The sequence below is a fragment of the Chamaea fasciata genome, unplaced genomic scaffold, assembly GCF_029207755.1.
Source record: "Chamaea fasciata isolate MVZ Bird 193981 ecotype frontalis unplaced genomic scaffold, bChaFas1.0.hap1 SCAF_1, whole genome shotgun sequence".
Taxonomy (NCBI): Eukaryota; Metazoa; Chordata; class Aves; order Passeriformes; family Sylviidae; genus Chamaea; species Chamaea fasciata.
This window is the reverse complement of record NW_027094086.1, coordinates 11,669,506-11,688,046: the sequence shown is the minus strand read 5'-3', so window position 1 is coordinate 11,688,046 and position 18,541 is coordinate 11,669,506. Positions and strand designations below refer to the sequence as shown.

Here is an 18,541-nt window from a genome sequence, read left to right as displayed (position 1 = left end):
TCACCATTCTGATTTAGAACACTAAACTGACAAACAGACACACAGAACCTACTGAGCTAAGCTTCTTCTTGCTGGCTTTCATCTCTCCTTTCCTCACCTCTTATCTAAAGTCAGCTAACATCAAAGAGCAGTGTTCCAGTCATCTGGCTTTCCACCAATGTAATTACTGACTCACCTGTATGGAAGGACAGTTAGAGACAGCTCACCTGTTCTGGGTAACACTTACAGAGTTTCAAAATTTCAAGAAACTCCCCACACCAGCATTTATTCCTGTCCCCGGGTTCACAGTTTTTAGGCAGGTGGGGAAGGACAAGTTTCAGCATGCAGACTGAGAGCTGCTCAAAGCACACTTCAGACCCAGCTGGGATGAGCCCGAGTGCAGGAAAGGGAACCAGGAAGTCTTCTGTACAAGCCCCCTTTAATTGTTCCAAAGTCAGGTGGGGTTTGCACTTGGCCAAGTAAAACCCTTAGTGATAGCAATGCTGCAGCTAGCAGTGCTGCACGTTTCCATCAAAACAGTGATGAAACCCCTTTGACAAGGTGGAGGTGGAAGAGCAACAGGAGCATGAGATATAGCTGCTAAAAAAGATAAATTGCCTTGCGGGACAATTCCCTTTTTCTTCTCACTCATCTTTAGTCTTCTATGATAGCCAAGTGCCCTTCCCCCCAAAAAACAACCCATGCCACTGTCTCACAGTCTGATTGATAAAGTAATGTTTAGGAGATCACAGGCTGTTAAAAAAAAGAAGAAAGAGAAGAGTAGCAGAAAGAAAGAAGAGTAAGAAATGTTAATAGTTAAGGAACATTTACATAATGGCTTTTTTTTTAATATTATTCCAAAAGATTCTAGAGAATTTTACGGGTATCTGTTCAAGTCACGTTAAGAATGTCAGTGTTCCTAAAAAGAAAATGTTAGCAGTAAGGGCTCTATTTTAAAACATGATTGACTTTGCACAAATAGTTTTTAGGCTTTTCTACAAGAACATTAGACAGCAGCTTCGGAACATGATGTAAATGACACATAGTAATTGTATCCTGGTACCCAAGTACCAGGAATACATTAGAGGGGCAGGATTATTACAGTAGAAAGTCCTATAGCTGGTCAGTCTTTGTCAATGAGCACAGCTCAGAAGGCTATTAACAGTACAGTAGGAAGCAAGTTACCTTTCTTTGCTTTCTTCTGTAGCTTCAGTGTATCGGATGATTTCTTTTTTATCTCTTGGCGGGCTTTTTTGTATTCTAAAAAACACACACAACCTCTATTATCAATATAATCAATGTCAAAATTAATGTTTTTCACAGAAAAGACTACATTTAAAGACTACAAACTTTCAGAGAACTGCTACTGTTAAACAAAGCAGCTCAGAATTCACATTTTTGTAAAGCCTATACATTTGGCTTAATATAACATTTTAGGGTGTGAGCACATTCACATACCAAAATCTTTCCCAAATAAACAAAGCCTTTACAGAAATAACAACTGAGAAGACAGTACAAAATTAGAGTGCTTTTCATTTCATCCACTCTCAGGAATGGAAAACAGAGATGACAGGTTTCTCGAAACATCTGTGTTCAAAAAACAGCTATCCAGAAATGGCAAAGCAGAGAATATCCTGTGATCCCTCTCCAGCATGAGAGTCAGGCAGAGGAAGAGGGTGCTAAAACTCTGCCCAAGGAAAGGTCACATTGCCAGCTCCTTCTGATGAAGTGGAGCACACTGCACTTGTCCTCATTTTCAAATGAGCTGCACATCCCAGGAGAATCAGAATCCCAAATTCAACCTCCAGTGCAGGAACACTAAAGGTACCAGATATGAAAACTGTTACTTAAAAAAAAAAAAAGGCATGTATGCATGTATATACATGTACACATACACTTTATCCAAGGAGATCAGTGTTACTACTCTTCTGCAGATGGAAAAACAGAAGCAGATTGATGGCGGGCACAGGAACTGCACTCCTAACACCCAAGTCTGCCCAGTAAACTCTAAATCTCACTGCCACTTTGGCCTAGGTTACCCCTACTGGCATGACCCCATGTGATTCCTCTCTCCTGCTCACTACATACTTAACACTTTGGGCAGCACAAGGCAGGAAGTTTTTCAAGAGCTGCTGATTCAACTGCTTCTATCTGACCACAGTAATAACAGGGCAAGAAGGAAATCCTCCTTTGGAGGTCAAGCCCACTCCTTCCCATCAGTTCCCATGGTGCTGCTGCCTCTTCCAGACATAACAAAAGTCTTCAATTTCTAAGGGCCAGTCAGTGGTGAACTGCAACCTGCTTTCAGCACATGTGCTAAAAAGGGCCACCATTTCCAGCACAAGTTTTGCAAAGCCAAAGGCATCTACCAACATCTTGCTTGCTGTGTAAGACTTGGCTGCCTGCTGCTCATTCCTCCAGGAAAGCCTCTGGAGCCATCATCACCACTGCAGCCCTGGGCATCCCATGTCCCATAGCAGAGCTCTCCTGTTCCCCAGATGCACATTCTGTATGGCATCAGGTATAAAATAAGGATGCTCAGTGTTTTACAGGGCTGCGCATTCTCTGGAGGACATTCTAGCTGAGGCATAACATGATCTTACAAGCTGCTTTTAACGACACCCCAGGGCTTTGCAGGGATAGATGTGGCATCTCCAATCCTCAGCTCATACAGGGAGAGTGGGTTAACAGAATTAAACCCAGTCACTGCTTATCAGTCTAGAAAAACAACCCACTCCTGAGGGTCCAGAAAACTAAACCTTCAGAATGCATATGGCAAGGGTTAAAATTTTGTTAGGCACTTTGGGAGAGAAGTGTTTTAGAAGACAAAAACTGCTATACATATTTAAGCATGTCATTCAGTTTTCCAGAACAAACATGAAAAGAGGAAGCAAAACTGATATTATAATCTTATTCCTATTAAAGAATTTTTCCTCTATAACTACCTTTTGCATGGTCTTTATCCAGCTGATTGGCCACTTTCTTCCACTCTTCCATCTGTTCTTGAAGTGGGTTTATCAGACAGTCAATTAAAGCACTAATTTTGTTGAAAAAACACAAAGAGCAATCAAGTCCTGCAGATGCCCCTATTCTTACAGAGAGAGCCAAGGTCAATACTGGAGTATTTTTACTTTTTGCTGTGACAGCTACCAGTGTCACAATGTAAATATCAGAACATAAAAACGTTTACACTAGAGAAAGCAAAAGAAAAAAGCAGATTAAAAAAAAAAATAATCAAAAATCCACATCACAAGATAACCAGAATTACAAAAGCTCTGGACAGAGAGGAACAGAGTGTAAAGCAAAGAAGTGACCTGAAACAGTTCAGTGTAAACAGATCCTACTCAACTGTCACACAATTTAAATGGAATCTGGAGACCAGAAAGGTTCATGCAGCCATGGAGATTATAAACTTAAATAGCACATGTATATACACAAGACAGAGCAGCTGTACAAGAGAACAATATCCTGCTCACTGATGTGCCTCACCTCACACTGGTGGAGTCCATGATTCAGCAGTAATGCTCCACTAGTTAATGAGACTGGGATCAAACCATTTAAACAGCTAAGTCTGTGGTAACTGGAGACTAAAATTGTCTCCTCATGGCCAATTTCATAAATAACTTTATTTTAAAGTAATCACAGAATAATCATAGAATGTCTTGGATTGGAAGGAATGTTAAAGGTCATCTGGTTCCAACCACCCTGCCGTGGTCAAGGACACCTTCCACTAGACCAGCCTGCTTATACCATCCAACCTGGCTTTGAACACTTTCAAGGATGGGGGAAAAAGGGTAAAAACACAGAAGGTCATCAGGCAAATGGTGAAGCATCATTATTGTTTACCTAACATCAAGTATAACTTTTAACTCTGGTTAAAAAAGGCACATATGCAAACTTCTACTGACTACAGGAGTAGGTTGTTTTTGTACAACCCAGGTTGCATATGAGTTAATCCTCTCTCATTACCTCTGCAATCTAACTTCAACTGCAAAAACAGGATGAGAGAATTTGCATTTCCTATACTGCTCTGATGAAGGTTCTTCACTTGGCTGCAAGCTATCTGGGCTCTGCAGTAAGCTGAGGAAGCAGCACAACAGTTGCTGCTGCTGCTGCTGCTTGTTTAAAACATAGTGACAAAGCTTAAAGTCCTGAAACAAAGACAGGTCAGTCGGTCACATCAGCAGCCGCCTGCCCAGCGCTGAGCAACAGGGACTGACAGTGGGAATTTGCAGCATTTAGAGGTGATTTGAGGTGAACTGGCCCGGCCCCATAAATGTGCAGTGAAGCCCTGCATGTTCACAGCACCTAATGTGCTGCAGGGAGAAAACAACTGCTGCTCTCAGTGACATGGGCAGAAGTCAGCTGAGAAGCCAATGCTGATGAACAGCTTTAGATGTTCCCCAGCAGCACATGAAAGAGGAACCTCCAGTGCTGGGCCAGGTATGGAGCCACTCACCTTGAGAACTGCCGGAGTTTGGACTCTATACTTCTGTGCCTCATACACATCCTGGTGAGAGCAGACCCAATCTCTCTGGTACCACCTGAAAAACAAAAGCCAAAAGGCAGGTGAGACCCCTGATAATATTCCTGCCTGTGGTGTAGAGGCGTAACAACCAGGAGGGGGTTGCCAAGTGTCACACCAAGTTTTCCAGAGTGACTGCAAAACAGATTAATAGTAAGTGTAGAATTAACTAGGTTATTAATGGGGCAGATCTCAGTGGTATCTGCCACCCCAAGAAGAGATTAATTCCTATTCACCTAGAGACCAGAACTGAGCAACCAAACACAATTAAAACACAGTTCTTCCAGGCAGCTTTCTGTGCTATGAGGCTCAGCTCTGTAGCAGAAGGCTCAATCCTTCAAGCAGAAGACTTGAAAGGAAAGGGTTTGAGATGTCAAAAACCAAGTAGCACAGCTGCCAAGGGAGTGGGCATCTGTGAACGAATTATTTCCACATTTCAGCAATAGGCCCAGGGGATCCGATGCAATTTCCCGTCCCTAGATTCTTCAGACCCAGTGTCTCAAAGGCGTTCGGCTGCTCCGGAGCCCGGCCCCGGCGCCCGGCGCGCTCCCGGCACGGCCGGCAGGTGGCGCCGTTGGCCGCCGCCCCGCCCGTCCCGCGGGCGGCACAAAAGCGGCGCCGCTCCCGGGGCTCCTCCCGAGCCCGCCCCCCGCCCCCTCCCAGCCTCCCTCCCTCCCTCCCGCTGCCAGCAGCGACACCTGCTCCCAGCAGCCTATCACAGCTCGATAAAACTCTGCTTCGGTTACGGTTAGTTTTGGTACTTGCTTAGTTCCCATTTGCAAGTCAAATCTACTATTTCAGGATACGAACATCAACCTTCTTACGAACTGTTTCCAAACTCTGGTGCTCTCTCTGGAACAGCGAATATATCAGCGTCTATTTAGAAGTCTTATTTGATTATTAAATTAACCTTAGACTTGTATCATAGAGTAAAATCTTTCCTAGGCTTTAAAAATAGTATTGTTCAAGTTAAAAGAAAAATCTTCCTAAGAAACGTGAACATTTTTGATCATTTTGATTTTTTTTAAACATGAAATCAATTCACCATCTTCCTGGATTCTTGCAGAATTAAATCCTGTGCCCACGCAATGGCTCTGGAACAAAGACACTAAATAATTGGAACAAATTGTGGCTGTTTGGTATTGTTCAAAAAGATAAACAAAGTCCTTTGTCTCTTGCCTGATTACTCATGTTTTTATAAGGAGCTTTTGAAATACTATTATTTGGCAACATCAAAGATCTACAGCCTCATTGCATACAGGTGGGAAAAGCACACGGACTCCAGGCTGGATCTGTACCCATCTCTTCCAGTGATGCTGCACTTGCACAAGCTGAGACAGACTCCAGTAACTCAAAAAGCAATACAGAAGATGGGGAGAGGTGTAACAGAGAGAAAGCAAGTGGAGAAAGAGGACAGCATCTCCAACAAAGATCTCTGTCCCAAAACATGGGCATTTTTCTTTGGATCCACTGCCAAATAAAAGTAATTTTGTTTCAGAGCCTAATGTGGTAGACAACTGCAATGGCAGAGAAGAACAAATGAACCAGAAACTTCCCTGGTTACCAGCACTGAGTTTAAGTAAAAGGTTGGTTTTTTAAGACTGAAAACTCACTGAAATACTGGAATATTAAGGACCATCAATGGTTAAGTGACACTGCTTTCCTAAGTTTGTTATATGAAAGAAAGAGGGGTCGTATCAGAACAATAAAAAGGAAATAAGGCACCATCTGTTTGGGGAGACTAGGAAACAAGGGTCAGTTACTATTTATATTAAATTCCAAGGTAACAGAATTTTAACTGAAACACGATCAATCAAAGCATAAGTATGGATGGCCAAGGTCAGCAGAACAGCCAAACAAAGTTCAGAGTTAAAAAAAAAAACAAAACCAAGCCACAACAAAATAAATTAAGCCTGAAATAAAGAGGTTTTTCCATGGAAAAACCCCAATGCAACTGGTTGGTGATGAGTGGGCTACTGGTTCTTCCCACCTTTTGAAACTTCATGTTATCCATAGGTGTTTACAAGAACATCAAAGGATGAGGTGTTAATTTTATTCTGTGAATGAAGGCTATCCTAATGAAGGGAAGGTAAAAAGGAAAGAAATGGTTTCGAGAAATCTTTGATGTCCCTTCTGGAAACAAGGTGTTGCTGAAGATGGGTTGAGGATTCTGCTTGGGAAGAAGAGTGAGGGGTGCTGCTGACAAGTTTGGAAGAGCTGAGCCAGCACCTCTGCTTGGTCAGCATGGATGCAGGGAGGGGTGCATGGAGTGGGTTTGGGCTGGCAAGGGTCACCAGACTGAGCAAAGGACAGTACCAGCCCACCTTGTCCCACACCTGAATTCCACTGCTTCTCAACATAGGAATGACTCCAACAGCACTGGAGTTAAACACAGGGAGCTTTACTTCCCTGTTCCAAATTATATTAACTGTCAAGGATATAAATGCTTCCTGAGAAAGTTTAAAAAAAATAATAAATACAAGCTTCTCACCACCCCTTGATTTATAGAGCTGGAGGACCGTGGCCATCACCAATGCATTCAGCTGTTCTCCCAGGAACACCCACAGTGCAAAGGGTTTGTCTCAGCTTTCAGCAGGTTACTGTGAGGGCTGGTTCCCACCAGCAGAACTGCACTGATGCTCCTGTCTCCAAATGTCTGGGATCAGCTGGCTATACAAACTGGCAGAAAGGACCCATTTTGTACCACTGCAGCAGTTTGAAAATATCCAAATGTAACAAGGGAGGGTAATTTGGATATGTTTCTTTTATCCAGTATCAGCTGCAGTGAACAGGACCCACATTTGCTTTATATAAATTAAGTTTGATGAGTTGGTTACTCACAGCCGGAGCAGGTGGCCAACATGTGCACTGCACACAGAGATGGACCTTACAAGCAGCATTAATGTGTGTGCAAGTCCTGCTACTGGCTATGCACCTGAGCAATCTAAATCAAGTAACGATTTTACTGCAGTGGGCAATGCCACAGTCACACAAAACCTTCTTCAGCTTCCAAATTAATTTATGGTTTGTCTTTTCAAAACCTTCTCCGTAAGTGACCAATTGCCTACTGACTCAAGGATGGAACCATGAGCCAGGCAGCCAAAGACCAGTGGAGAGAAATTCTTTTTCTATCAACCCACAGATGTGGTGGCAAAAAGAGGATCTGACAGAGAAGTATGTCAGGAATACACCGAATGCACTGTCCATCTCCACTCATAAGCAGGTCCCTGGAACAAAGTCATGACGTCCTCCAGCAGCTGCAATTTCCCAAAATGTAGAGGCCACACTAGCAAACTTTTCACCAGACCAAGAGTATGTTGAGTGGGTGACCTGGGCTCCATTCACTGCCCTGCAGCTCTGCAAGTCAAACTGCTGTGCTTTGGGCTCTCAGCTGATAAAATGAGGCCTTGAATTATCTGCTTCTCTGACATCCTATAATAATTCATCCAGTAAGGCAAACAATGCCCGGGAACAGCGTAAAGTAATACTTTGAAACCGGAGATGAGAGCTGTATTCATCAGAATTCCCACTCAGAGAAAGTGGCTTAACAAAATGCTCCTGTCAAATTTGATTAGAAAATGGGTGATAACATCAGCCTTATTTCTCATAAGTAAAAGGCAACTCTGCAAGGCAAAACGTGCTTTCACTCTCACCTTCCCTGCTTTTCTCTTTCCTGCCTAAGCCTGTAAAAGACCACAAACTTTTTTCATGTGAGATAATTAAACAGAAGTCTGTGGACCACAACACTACAATGAGTCCACTATAAAGGCATAAATGATCTCTTTCGATGCTTCCTTGTCATTCAGCATCACAGAGAGACAACAGAGAGAGATTGTAGGAAAGAGACTCAATTGTTTTATGGGAGTCATTATGTTTGTATTTAAGGATGATCATATATCAAGGAAATGATTATTTGATGAAATGTGCAGCTGTACAACTGTGTGGCCTCTATATACTCCAAACAACTTGCTACAATCAACCTCTTATCTTCCTCTTCTCACTTCACTGTTGAGCAACTCCAGCAGGCTCAGAAGATGCTGCCTTTCAGGAAGCGCTTTTAAGGTTCCAACCTACTAATGAGCTCACCTTTATCTTCAAGGCCATAGTCCAAATGTGCCAGCCACTTCCCCTCTTTCCCAAAAGGGAGAGAATGATGAAAAATGGGTGTAACATTTTTGTAATTTCGAAGTTATCGAAGAGGTCTCCATTTTTGACTAAAGCAGGAGCAGAATGGAGGCTGGATTATTAAATGCAGTTCTGAACATAAAGGCTATGACAAATGACTAACAGCAGGACATTTTAAGCTAATGGCCATTTACTCAACCCTTATCCAAACTCATGCTGCTAGAAGAGGAAGCAGTTTCCGTCACTGATTACATGGGGCACAGACCTTGATCTTGCCAAACTTTTTATGTGGATGCCTCCATGAAACTCAAGGAGGATGAGATCAGTTCCATGGTGTTACAGCAAACAGAGAAAAAAAGACAGCTTTTGCTTAAAACTGACTAGCACGGGTATTACTACTGGGACAGAAACCTGAAAGTGGAGCTATGGCAGCTCTCTATGTTCAGGGTGTCAACAGTCTCCAGGTAAGGCTTGTAAGCTGGAAAAACACATCGAAAATTGCAGATAACAGACAGATGTTGTTCAGCATGAAGCAGGCAGGAAAAGAAAACAGGACGCCCTTATCCCTACAGCTGTTAGCCTTTCTGAGAAGCACTTGGTAAAGTCTCTGAAAGCTGCTGTTCAAAATCAGAAAAAAAAAAAAAAAATCCTGAGGCTTTTTTTAAAAGAATTTAATTTAAGACATTTCTCAGTGAAGACTGGATCAACAAATGCAAATTCAAGGTCAAACTCACCTATGAATTTTAGATTAACCAAGTTTAATAAAACAGCTCTGGCAGGCCGCTGTCATATACCGCACCTCTGCAGTTGTCATTGCAAAGGAACAGATTGCTTTGCAATGTTTGGTCGAGTGCCCTTTTGGGCAAAATACTTGGAAAACATATTTACAGAAGCCTGCTAGGAAGTTCTCTGTCACATTTGCCAGAGCCCCACACATTCCAGCTGACAGGAAAATGCAGTGGGTGGCTTATTTTCTCATTTGCAGAAGAATCTAGCATTTGTTCATGGATGGGACTAGCAGCATCTTGAATTGCATTGTCATTGATCTTAGATGACAAAGGAGTTGAGAAGAGTGGCAGTGGCAGCTAGTTAAAGCAGCAAAGAAGCCAAAGGAACAGGAAACCTGAGCCAACCCTAGCCCAGAGCCTGCCCTGGTAACCACCAGCATTCCGAAGTCCCTGTAATACACTGGCCATGTTCCAGTCACTTCGTTAAAGAACATACAAGAAAGGTCTTGGGACTTCTTCTGATCTTGCTTGTTCATTCAGTGAGCAGCATTTTTGCTCACTTTAGCTCTTCTAGCTTAGCACTGGGCAAAATCCTCACCCCATGGGAGTTAACACAAGCACTGCCATTACAGAAGCAGAGTCAGAATTTCACCCACACACACACAGGTCACTACAGAGTCCATCCAACATATAAGCATGGTCATGAACCAGCCCTGCTATGATCTCCGGACAGTTTGGGTTTAGCCAGCCTTCAGTGAGTGCATGAATGCAAAGCTCACCCATGGCCCTCTGCTTGGAAAGAGGATGTCACACACACAGGTGGATAAAAGTGCTTTGGGAATGTTTAAGTTATCGTAGGATGCATCAGTTAAATTTCTGTGAAACTAAGCCTGTCATTGATTCACGAACTTGGAAAGAGACACAAAATGCATCACTGAACCATGACATCCTGTCAGAGAGCAGCAGAAGTCCAGGCAGAAGCGTTTCCCAGGAACAAAATGCTCAAGTTTGAGGTGTTTGTGTCAGGAATGCAAGCTGGCTTGCTACCTCCTCCTCTCCCTTTCACAAATGCTGTTGCCAGCACAGACAGAATATTGCTTCTGGTGATTTCTTACAAGAATTATTATCCATTCCTCCTCACAGGTGCCTATTGTTCATTTTTATGAACCTAGAATTCTGCATCAAGTTTTTAATGCCACAAAACCAAAGCATGATTAAAACCAGATTTGTTTAGAAGAGCCACAATAGTGTTTTCCATTATTTACATTTTATTCTTTAGAATACAAACAGTTTCAGTACTGAAAACATACAGGGTCTGCTAAGTATCTGTACTTACAATCGAGCTGTCCGCTAACATTGCCCATACCTTTTCCCCATTTCTTTTTAGATTTATAGCAAAATGGAAGTCCAGAAACAGTCTATGCATAGCTCAGTAAACCTAACAGTCTTAATTTGAGCAGATCCAACTCCTTTGCTCCAGCTGCTACATCCATCAATGGCTCAAGGAAAGGAGGTGACATGAGTCACCAACCTGGTGCTCTCAATAAAAACCACCACACATTAATAAAAAGAACTCTGTAAGGAAAACAATTCCTGAAGCGGAAGAACAGCAGGCCAAGCGTGTGTGCAAATCTGGAGTAGCCCGTCACCTGTGCAGAATCCCAGAGCTGAGCTGGCAGCCAAAGGGCATGTAAAGGCCAGCTCCACCAGCCAGGGACACTGCACTGAGGACCACACTCCACTGCACACTCCAGACAGTGAAGAGATGGAGGTCTGGTTCAGGCCTACTTAGATAGCCAGACTCATTGATCTCCATACCTCCACGAATCTGGCTCTAAATGAACACCTAATGTCAGCCTGATGTGTGAAGAAGGCAGTAACTCAAGATACTTATGGTCTTTTGAAGTACAGCTCTTTATTTTGCCTGGGCCCAGCGATGAACTGCGATGTAATGTGATTAGATTACAGAAATATTCAATGAGGGGAAGAGATAATACACTTAGAGCAAATGGCTTGGAACACTAACTGCAATTCCACTGCACACTTGGCAAAACACATTCTGCTTATTTTGAACTGACAACTTCCACAGAGGCCCTAAAAAGCCTGCAAGGTTTTTCTCCCCTTTATGTTTTGTTACTGCCCTCACAAACATCTCTGGCCCCAAAAGCCCCTTAACTCAGGTCTCCCAAACACCTGTGCTGTGGATCCCAATCCAGCAAGGATTTCAGCTACCACCAAATGGCTGCTGCCTCTGAAGCACAAAATCAAGCACTGCCAGGACAAGCAGGTGCAAAAAGCAGAAGAAAAGTTTATTTTTAAATCCAAGTCAGCAGATCTAACTGAAACCCCACAGCAAGCAGATCTGCAAAATAAGGCAGTGCTATTTTTATAGGCTGTCACTTCTTCCAGCAGAGCACACTTCCTTAGTGAACTGAGGGAAAGATCATGAGGGTACAAAGGGAGGTAAAAATCATTCAAACCACCTTAAGAAATTATCAGTTCAAGACATTTTGCAGTATGTCTGTTATTTTTCAGTTAGTTGTACTGAGATACATCACCATCAACCCATCAAAAGGCTCAATGCACACCTAAGCATTGAGTGCGACATCTCATGCTCTGGGTGCAAGGGAAAGCTCTGTCCCTGCCCCAGGCATTTAGGGACACGGTTTACTCTCCTGGGGCAATCTCATGCCTTTGCTCAGGGTTAATAATCTCTAACTGCAACTCATCCACCCATACAGGGGGATGCTGGTGGTGCTTCAAAAGGCCATGCATTCTCTTTTTGGTATTTTCTCAAGGCAGCTGCTCTGTGTGCTCCAAAGGCCATTTAAAATAATCTCAAATATGTATTGAAATACCCATTATTCAACTTAATCCTCACTGATTTTTTTACTGTGACTCCAAGCTCATTTCAACATGGCTTGGTAAAGGCAAAGGTGTTCTTGGTATGAGAGACTAAAAACACACTGAATTTGCAGACTTCTTCTCTAAACCTCAGAAGACTCTGCAGCAGGCACATGGAAAACCTGTACACCTCTTTAATCAAGTGGCAGATAGCAAAAGTGTAGCAGGAATCCAGGACACTAATGTTTAGTTATCCAGACTGCCTCAAAGCTCGTATTTACTGGTATAAGGACAGTTGAGCTGTTTATCAGGTCAGCTCTCGAACAGTTAACCAGTTTTGTCCTCATTGATGGGCTGCTTTTATTTTATATTTGGCTGCATCCCACTAATTTTCAACTTCAGCTTCCTCAGCCTTACTAAAATATAATGAATTTTCACAAAGGCAAAGGAGACTGTCACCACATGGGTTTGACACTAGCTGGCTGTTTGAGCCTGCAGTACAATGGAATTTGAAACACAACAGTGAACCCAGCTTTAAAAAAAGATATATTCCACCTGTTACAGAGAGTGAAATGAGGACAGCCATCTCCAAGCAGAGGAACTAGAGGTCTTTGTGCTTTTGGCCTGAAACTCAATAAACACATGTTCTTAAAAACACAGCAAACTCTGAACTTTCAAATTTAGAAAAAGTACATTTTCTCCTTGTAAGCAGCAAGTGAAGTTCACAGAAGGCTGCACGCAGAGGTGAGACATCTTACAAGCACAGGGCTGGGCTCACCAGATCTTTGGCTGCTTTGAATGCAGATTGACATGCTCTGCAGGCAAACTCCTGTTTATCCCGTGAATCCTTCCAAACAATCTATGCTGTCAGGCTGCATTTGAAGTGTGCCTGCTTAAACCAAGAAGAGTGCAGCAGGAGAAAAGCTTCGATTGCCTGAGTCACAAAAAGAAAAAGGCACATTTGCAGAAAAGCTCAAATGAAGCCGCCTTGGTGTACAGCATGACAAGCACAGCGTACAGCAGGACACTCAGCAGCGCTGACTGGCACGTGAACACCGAGGTTGTGCTGATCTCTTTCTGCAAGGGCAGAATAACTGCATTTCCTCTTGCAAACAAGCTCTGTTGAACTGCAGTGAACACACCTCGACCCCTGAAACAGCAGAGGTACCTAATCTGGCTGGACTTGCCTTCTGTGACCCACACACACACCAGGTTTGTAAGACCTAGGCAGGAAGGCCAAGCTTTGAAATATCTCTCCATCACCCTTAGTAGTGAGAACAACTGCAAGAAGCTTCAGAAAGCCAGGACCTGAATCAATGAGAAAGACTAGAAATCAAAAGGCAGAAGAAAAGCAAAGATTAATTAAAAACAGGGCTTTACAAATCCTGAATTTTAAACCTTGAAAGAGGAGCAGAAGCTATCCTTCTCAATCGTTTTATCCATTCTCTAACTACAGTGCAGAACACCTTTAGAACCTCCTCTCACTGAACAGCCCCAGGGAGAGGAGCAGGAGGGTATTCACACCTTACACTCCACGCAGGACAAGCCTTTAGAGCACTATTACTATTCTAGCCAAATCCTGCTCATCTTACAGTCCTTGATGACTAGACCAGCTGGGGCTGGGCAGCTTTAAACAAGGCTGCAATCCACACACAGAGTGCTCCTCAGGCTTTAGCCTAGCATGTAAACATGTTACCACTCATCCTAGGGGATGCCCCTCCTTCCAGAGGAGGGAAGTCCCTGCTCCCCTCCAAACACTGACCTAACACCTTTGGTTATTAGTCCTTTCCAGTATCTCACTCAGCAAAAACCAGAGAGACAAGACTGGGAGCGACCTTGGGAGGCTGTCTGGTCTGCTCACTGCCCACTAAAGGCAAGGCCAACATTCATGAGCTTCCTAGGGGTCTGTCCAGTTCAGCTTTTGAGTGTCTCTAGGGGTGGAGATTCCTGGGCTTCTCTTCCATTTGCTCGTTAGTGCCATGGTGAAAATCATTTTCCTTACCTAAAATCCAAGGTCCACTGTCCCAGCAGTTCAAACACACAGTTTTCCAAACACCCCTGGCACTGCTTTGTCAATGTCACACAGCAAATATATGTGGAAAGTGTTTATTTGTTTTATGCAAGTAAAAGCTTTGATATCAAAGGAATGTGAACACCCACTATAAGTACACAGAGCAGCATTGTCACAACCCAGTCTATGAAAAAATGAAGACTGTGGCATTTTGAAAATTACACAAAACCAATTTAAGTTTACCTACAAAAAGCAGCCAGCCCAATTGCTAACTTGCTTCATTACTTCAGGTTTCTCCAAAAAGTAATGAACAGTGCCTTACAATTAAGTTGATTTTAGCAGAGAAACATTCATCTGGTTATTTGACATCTCTGGTAATGCAGGAAATCCATCTAAACCTCACAATGCCTCACACGCTCTGATGCTCCCTTGTTCTTCTAACAGACCTCATCAACCTGCACCTACAAAACAGCTGGCTGTGACCTACTGCTATTAATTTCGCCATTAAAGACAAGAGTAGGCGACAAATTTGGATGGAGGATTTCTGACCTAGGCTTTAAGCACTATAATGCACAGGACTAGTATATAAATTACAGGTGTAGAGCAAGTGCTCAGAAGGGGTCACCTCCTATTTAGAATTTATTAACTATGTTCCCCCAGATTACCCTGACTTAGCACCACGCAACCCACATTCCAATATTTCACAGTGATATTGCTACATGAAAGGTTTCCCCTTACTTGCATCCTGCTCAACCATGTGAAATAGGATCAATTCCAGCAGCTCTTCTCCCAAAGACAGTCAGCCTGAGGACAGGTCACTCAGAAATTACACACATAAACATGCACACAGTAACAGTGCATCTGAGGAAACCCACATTTGTGTTACTGTGCTGGACATGCTGAGAAGAGTCTTGGATCACTCAGCTCTTGCCATGTGGTCTCAAATGCAGTTTGTAAAATGAAGAGCCAACAGAGATGACGACATTTTAGTCTGCTAACCGAAGTGAGAACCCCCAGGTTTTGGAAGCTTTCAGTCTTGGGCTCTAGTCCCAAATCACCAAGTGTAAGTTTGACTCAAGTCCACCTGCTGCTACCAGAGTGGTCAGTTTGGTCCTAGACTGAAAGGTTGAAATCTTGTATGACAATGAAAAATACAGGCTGCAGAATAAGGATGCAGCTGCACTGAAAAGGTGTGCAGGAAAGAGCGAGTTACTGAACTGCCTACCTTCCCCTCATGGGTAGGCAGTAATGCTTTAAGGCACTGACTCATGAGCAGTGTTTTTCAAGACAATGGTGTGTACCCTACCACAAGTCCACAGGCCGTGCAAAGCCCAGGCTGCAACACAACTGTGTTGAAATCGTTGCAAGCAAATGCTGTACAGAGCAATGCATTTTTCACCTTGTACCCAGCAACTGCCATGTGAGCTGCTCAACAACACTCCTGTGCCTGTATTTAGCATCTGCATTGAGAAGTAATTAATGGTTTTATTTAAGGAGAGCTTCTTGAAGAGGTCAGAGGTGCCTCAAATTGTTTTCCCCAGAGTAAAGTGCATCAGCAGACAGTTCCTGAGGAGCAGCTAACACCCGGGTGTTTAATAACACAATGCTGTTCTGGTTTCGTGACAGTCTCCTGGGCACTGCAGGGTCAACACAGGCCAGAACTTTTGCAAATTTAAAGTTGCAGTTAAAAAGAAAAACATATATACTTTTCACATCATTTACAGACTAGACTCAACTTGCTTCAGAAAGAATCCATCTGTTTTTTCTGCTTGTACAAACACCCACCATGCTGGACAGCCAAACACTTGTACTGGTAACTAATTTTGTTACCACAACATGCCAAAGTGAAAAGGAACCTTAATAATGTGACAGAAGCAAGATTTAAAATATATATATTTTTAATGTGCTCATTTTTCATGTGGTCAACTTCTGCAGTTATGCTCTGGTAAGCATGTCGTATCATCAGTCTTAATAGACTTCCAATGCAACAGCAGTTTCTGATTTATTCCTCCCCATCCCACATCCTCTTTCAGTGTCCATTTCAAGTATCAGTACCCGATGCCTGCAACACCTGCAGGTTGCCAAGCCAGTTTAGCTATGGAAAAATGGATACCAGCTACTTGCCAACAGAAGAAAATACACTCTGCACTGCAAACTGGCTAGCTTGGTGCTTTTTCCATCTATCTATAAATAGGGCAATGCCAATTGCTAATTAAAACAGACAGGTTCAAATGGTGCAATGCTGTAATCACAGTATGACATGTGTAAGTCTCTAAACATATATTAAAAAATGAGGCTAAAAAGCCCTCCAACCCAAATGCTGTAAAGGGATAAGCACTCACAGCTTTTTACACTGCATTAAGGAGAACGGAGAGCTGCTGATGGAGGCTTCCCTGCACAGAAGGCACAAGATACAGACCAAGAAGCACAGAGAACACAGACCATGAGAGCTGTTGTTACATGGTACCAAAGCCATGCTCCCTCAGGCTCCCGACGAGCCCCTGGGCTGCCGGAGTATCTGCTTGTGACGTAAGCTGACAGAAACTGCAATGCAGCACTCCCAGCACAGGCCACCAGCATCTCTGAATTCCTCTTCCGCAGCAGCAGCAGCAGCAGCACTGCCACTCATCCTGAGTGAACTCAAGGGCATGCCTTCCACAGAAATAATTGCCACATTTAATCTGTCCAGCTGCAATCCATTTCAGATACAACTGCTTGCAATAGGCGTTAGCCTAGATTTTTTGAACGGTTTGTTTAAAGTAGGTAAAATAAATGATTCAATTAAAAAGACAACCCCCAAAGAACTGGTTTTTGAAATGGGAGTAAGGACAGTATAATTGGGTCTTGATGTAAGGAGTATTTCTCTGCTTAAGAAAAAAAATCTGTCCAAAGAAAGCAGTTAGTCCCATTAATCTGGCATTCCCAACAGGATCAAAAGGCTACGAAAGGCATGGCTTGCAGGTCAGATGATAAAAGAAGAAAAAGGTACCTCAGCTGTCAACCCAAGATGAACCACCAGTACTCACAGGGCATGCATTATTTTCCTCTATGGAAGATATAGCAAAACCCTACAGCAGCAGAGGTGGGAAGCACTAAAAAATCCTGTGGCAGACTCACAGGATTTCACAGGACTTAATGAATTGTAAACATTAGTAAGAACAGAATCACACTGAAGGAGCTCCAGTTTATCTATTAACAAAGCTTTATACCAGGACTGCTAAATACAGCTGAGCTAAGGGCAGATTTAGGCACGAAGCAATTAAAAAATGTATTGAGCGCCAAAGAGAGACACGGCAAGTTATCTTCTATGAAAACCAAAGTAAACCTAATACTATTTTAAAGCACTTAAGAATGTGACTTAAGAGAAAACAGGTATAAATCAGCATCAGCAATTACCCATCCAATGACTGCCCCTTAATAGACGCAGCTCTTGCAAGTCAAATCAGCAGTCACAATGGTCAGGAAGGGGGAGAGGATCCCCATGGACATTTTTTTCTACCTATAACCAAATGTGTGAAGACTCCACATTAAGCCTGAAGTGCATGGAGAACATGGTATGATACAGCTTCCTTTGAAGTTTGACTGCCTTTTGCAAAAGAAAGAATAAAAAACATCAAAAGAAACCAACTTGCAAAAAAATGGTGAAGAGACTTTTCAGCAGAAGCCATTTTCCAAGAGGGCACCCCCTTCCTTCAGCCTGTTCCCTGTCTGGAGTCACTCCACAGAGTAACATGGACAAGTACTCCTTAGCCAAATGTAGCTGTTGACTCTTAAAAATGCACCTTTGCTTTAGGGTGTTGTTAACAGAGTTGCACTGGACACATTTCAAAAAATTTTAATGCTATCGGGCTTTGTCAGTGTGAAACACTGACCTGTTTCTAAACTGAGGATACCTCAAATGCTTGAGGCAGGGTAAGCACCCACCTCAGTAATCTCTCTGCCAAGGCACACCTCAAGAAAAAATATTCTGACAAGCAGGCAAAGACCAAAAGTACAATCTGCTCATTTAAAAATACATCCACCATCAATTTATTCTGCCATCTGTTAGTGAGGTCAAAGGTCAATCCAAAATCTGCACAAGCCAGCAGCCCTCACAAGTGAGGGGCCCTTTTCCCTACAGCCAGCAGCACACGTTTGATGAGCCCAGGATCTAAGCCAGCTCTTTGGCTCTTTGGGCAAAGTGACGTCGTGCACTTCGAGCAAGGCTAGCCAAGGACAGCCTCAGGCAGACTGCAAACCCAGGCACAAATGGGGATCTCTGGATGTACAGTAGGATGCTATTATCCACCCTATTCCTTTAGAAGTTTTGGGCCCTTCTGTCTCTATGTT

The 18,541-nt window shown here is 43.2% G+C and overlaps 1 protein-coding gene across 14 annotated transcripts in view; it reads right to left on the bottom strand.

The window, feature by feature from the left end:
* The window catches only part of MTSS1 (MTSS I-BAR domain containing 1), a 126,479-nt gene that overhangs the window by 30,176 nt on the left and 77,762 nt on the right, over positions 1 to 18,541 (bottom strand). For 13 of the 14 annotated variants that reach the window (XM_066176130.1, XM_066176192.1, XM_066176201.1 and 10 more), the window contains 3 exons: positions 4,439 to 4,523; positions 2,925 to 3,016; positions 1,165 to 1,239 (listed from right to left, as the gene is read on the bottom strand). In XM_066176130.1, the coding sequence (XP_066032227.1) occupies positions 1,165 to 1,239; positions 2,925 to 3,016; positions 4,439 to 4,523 (252 nt within the window). Of the gene's footprint in view, positions 1 to 1,164; positions 1,240 to 2,924; positions 3,017 to 4,438; positions 4,524 to 18,541 lie in introns of those variants that run through there. The other variant, XM_066176236.1, reaches the window with a different exon arrangement.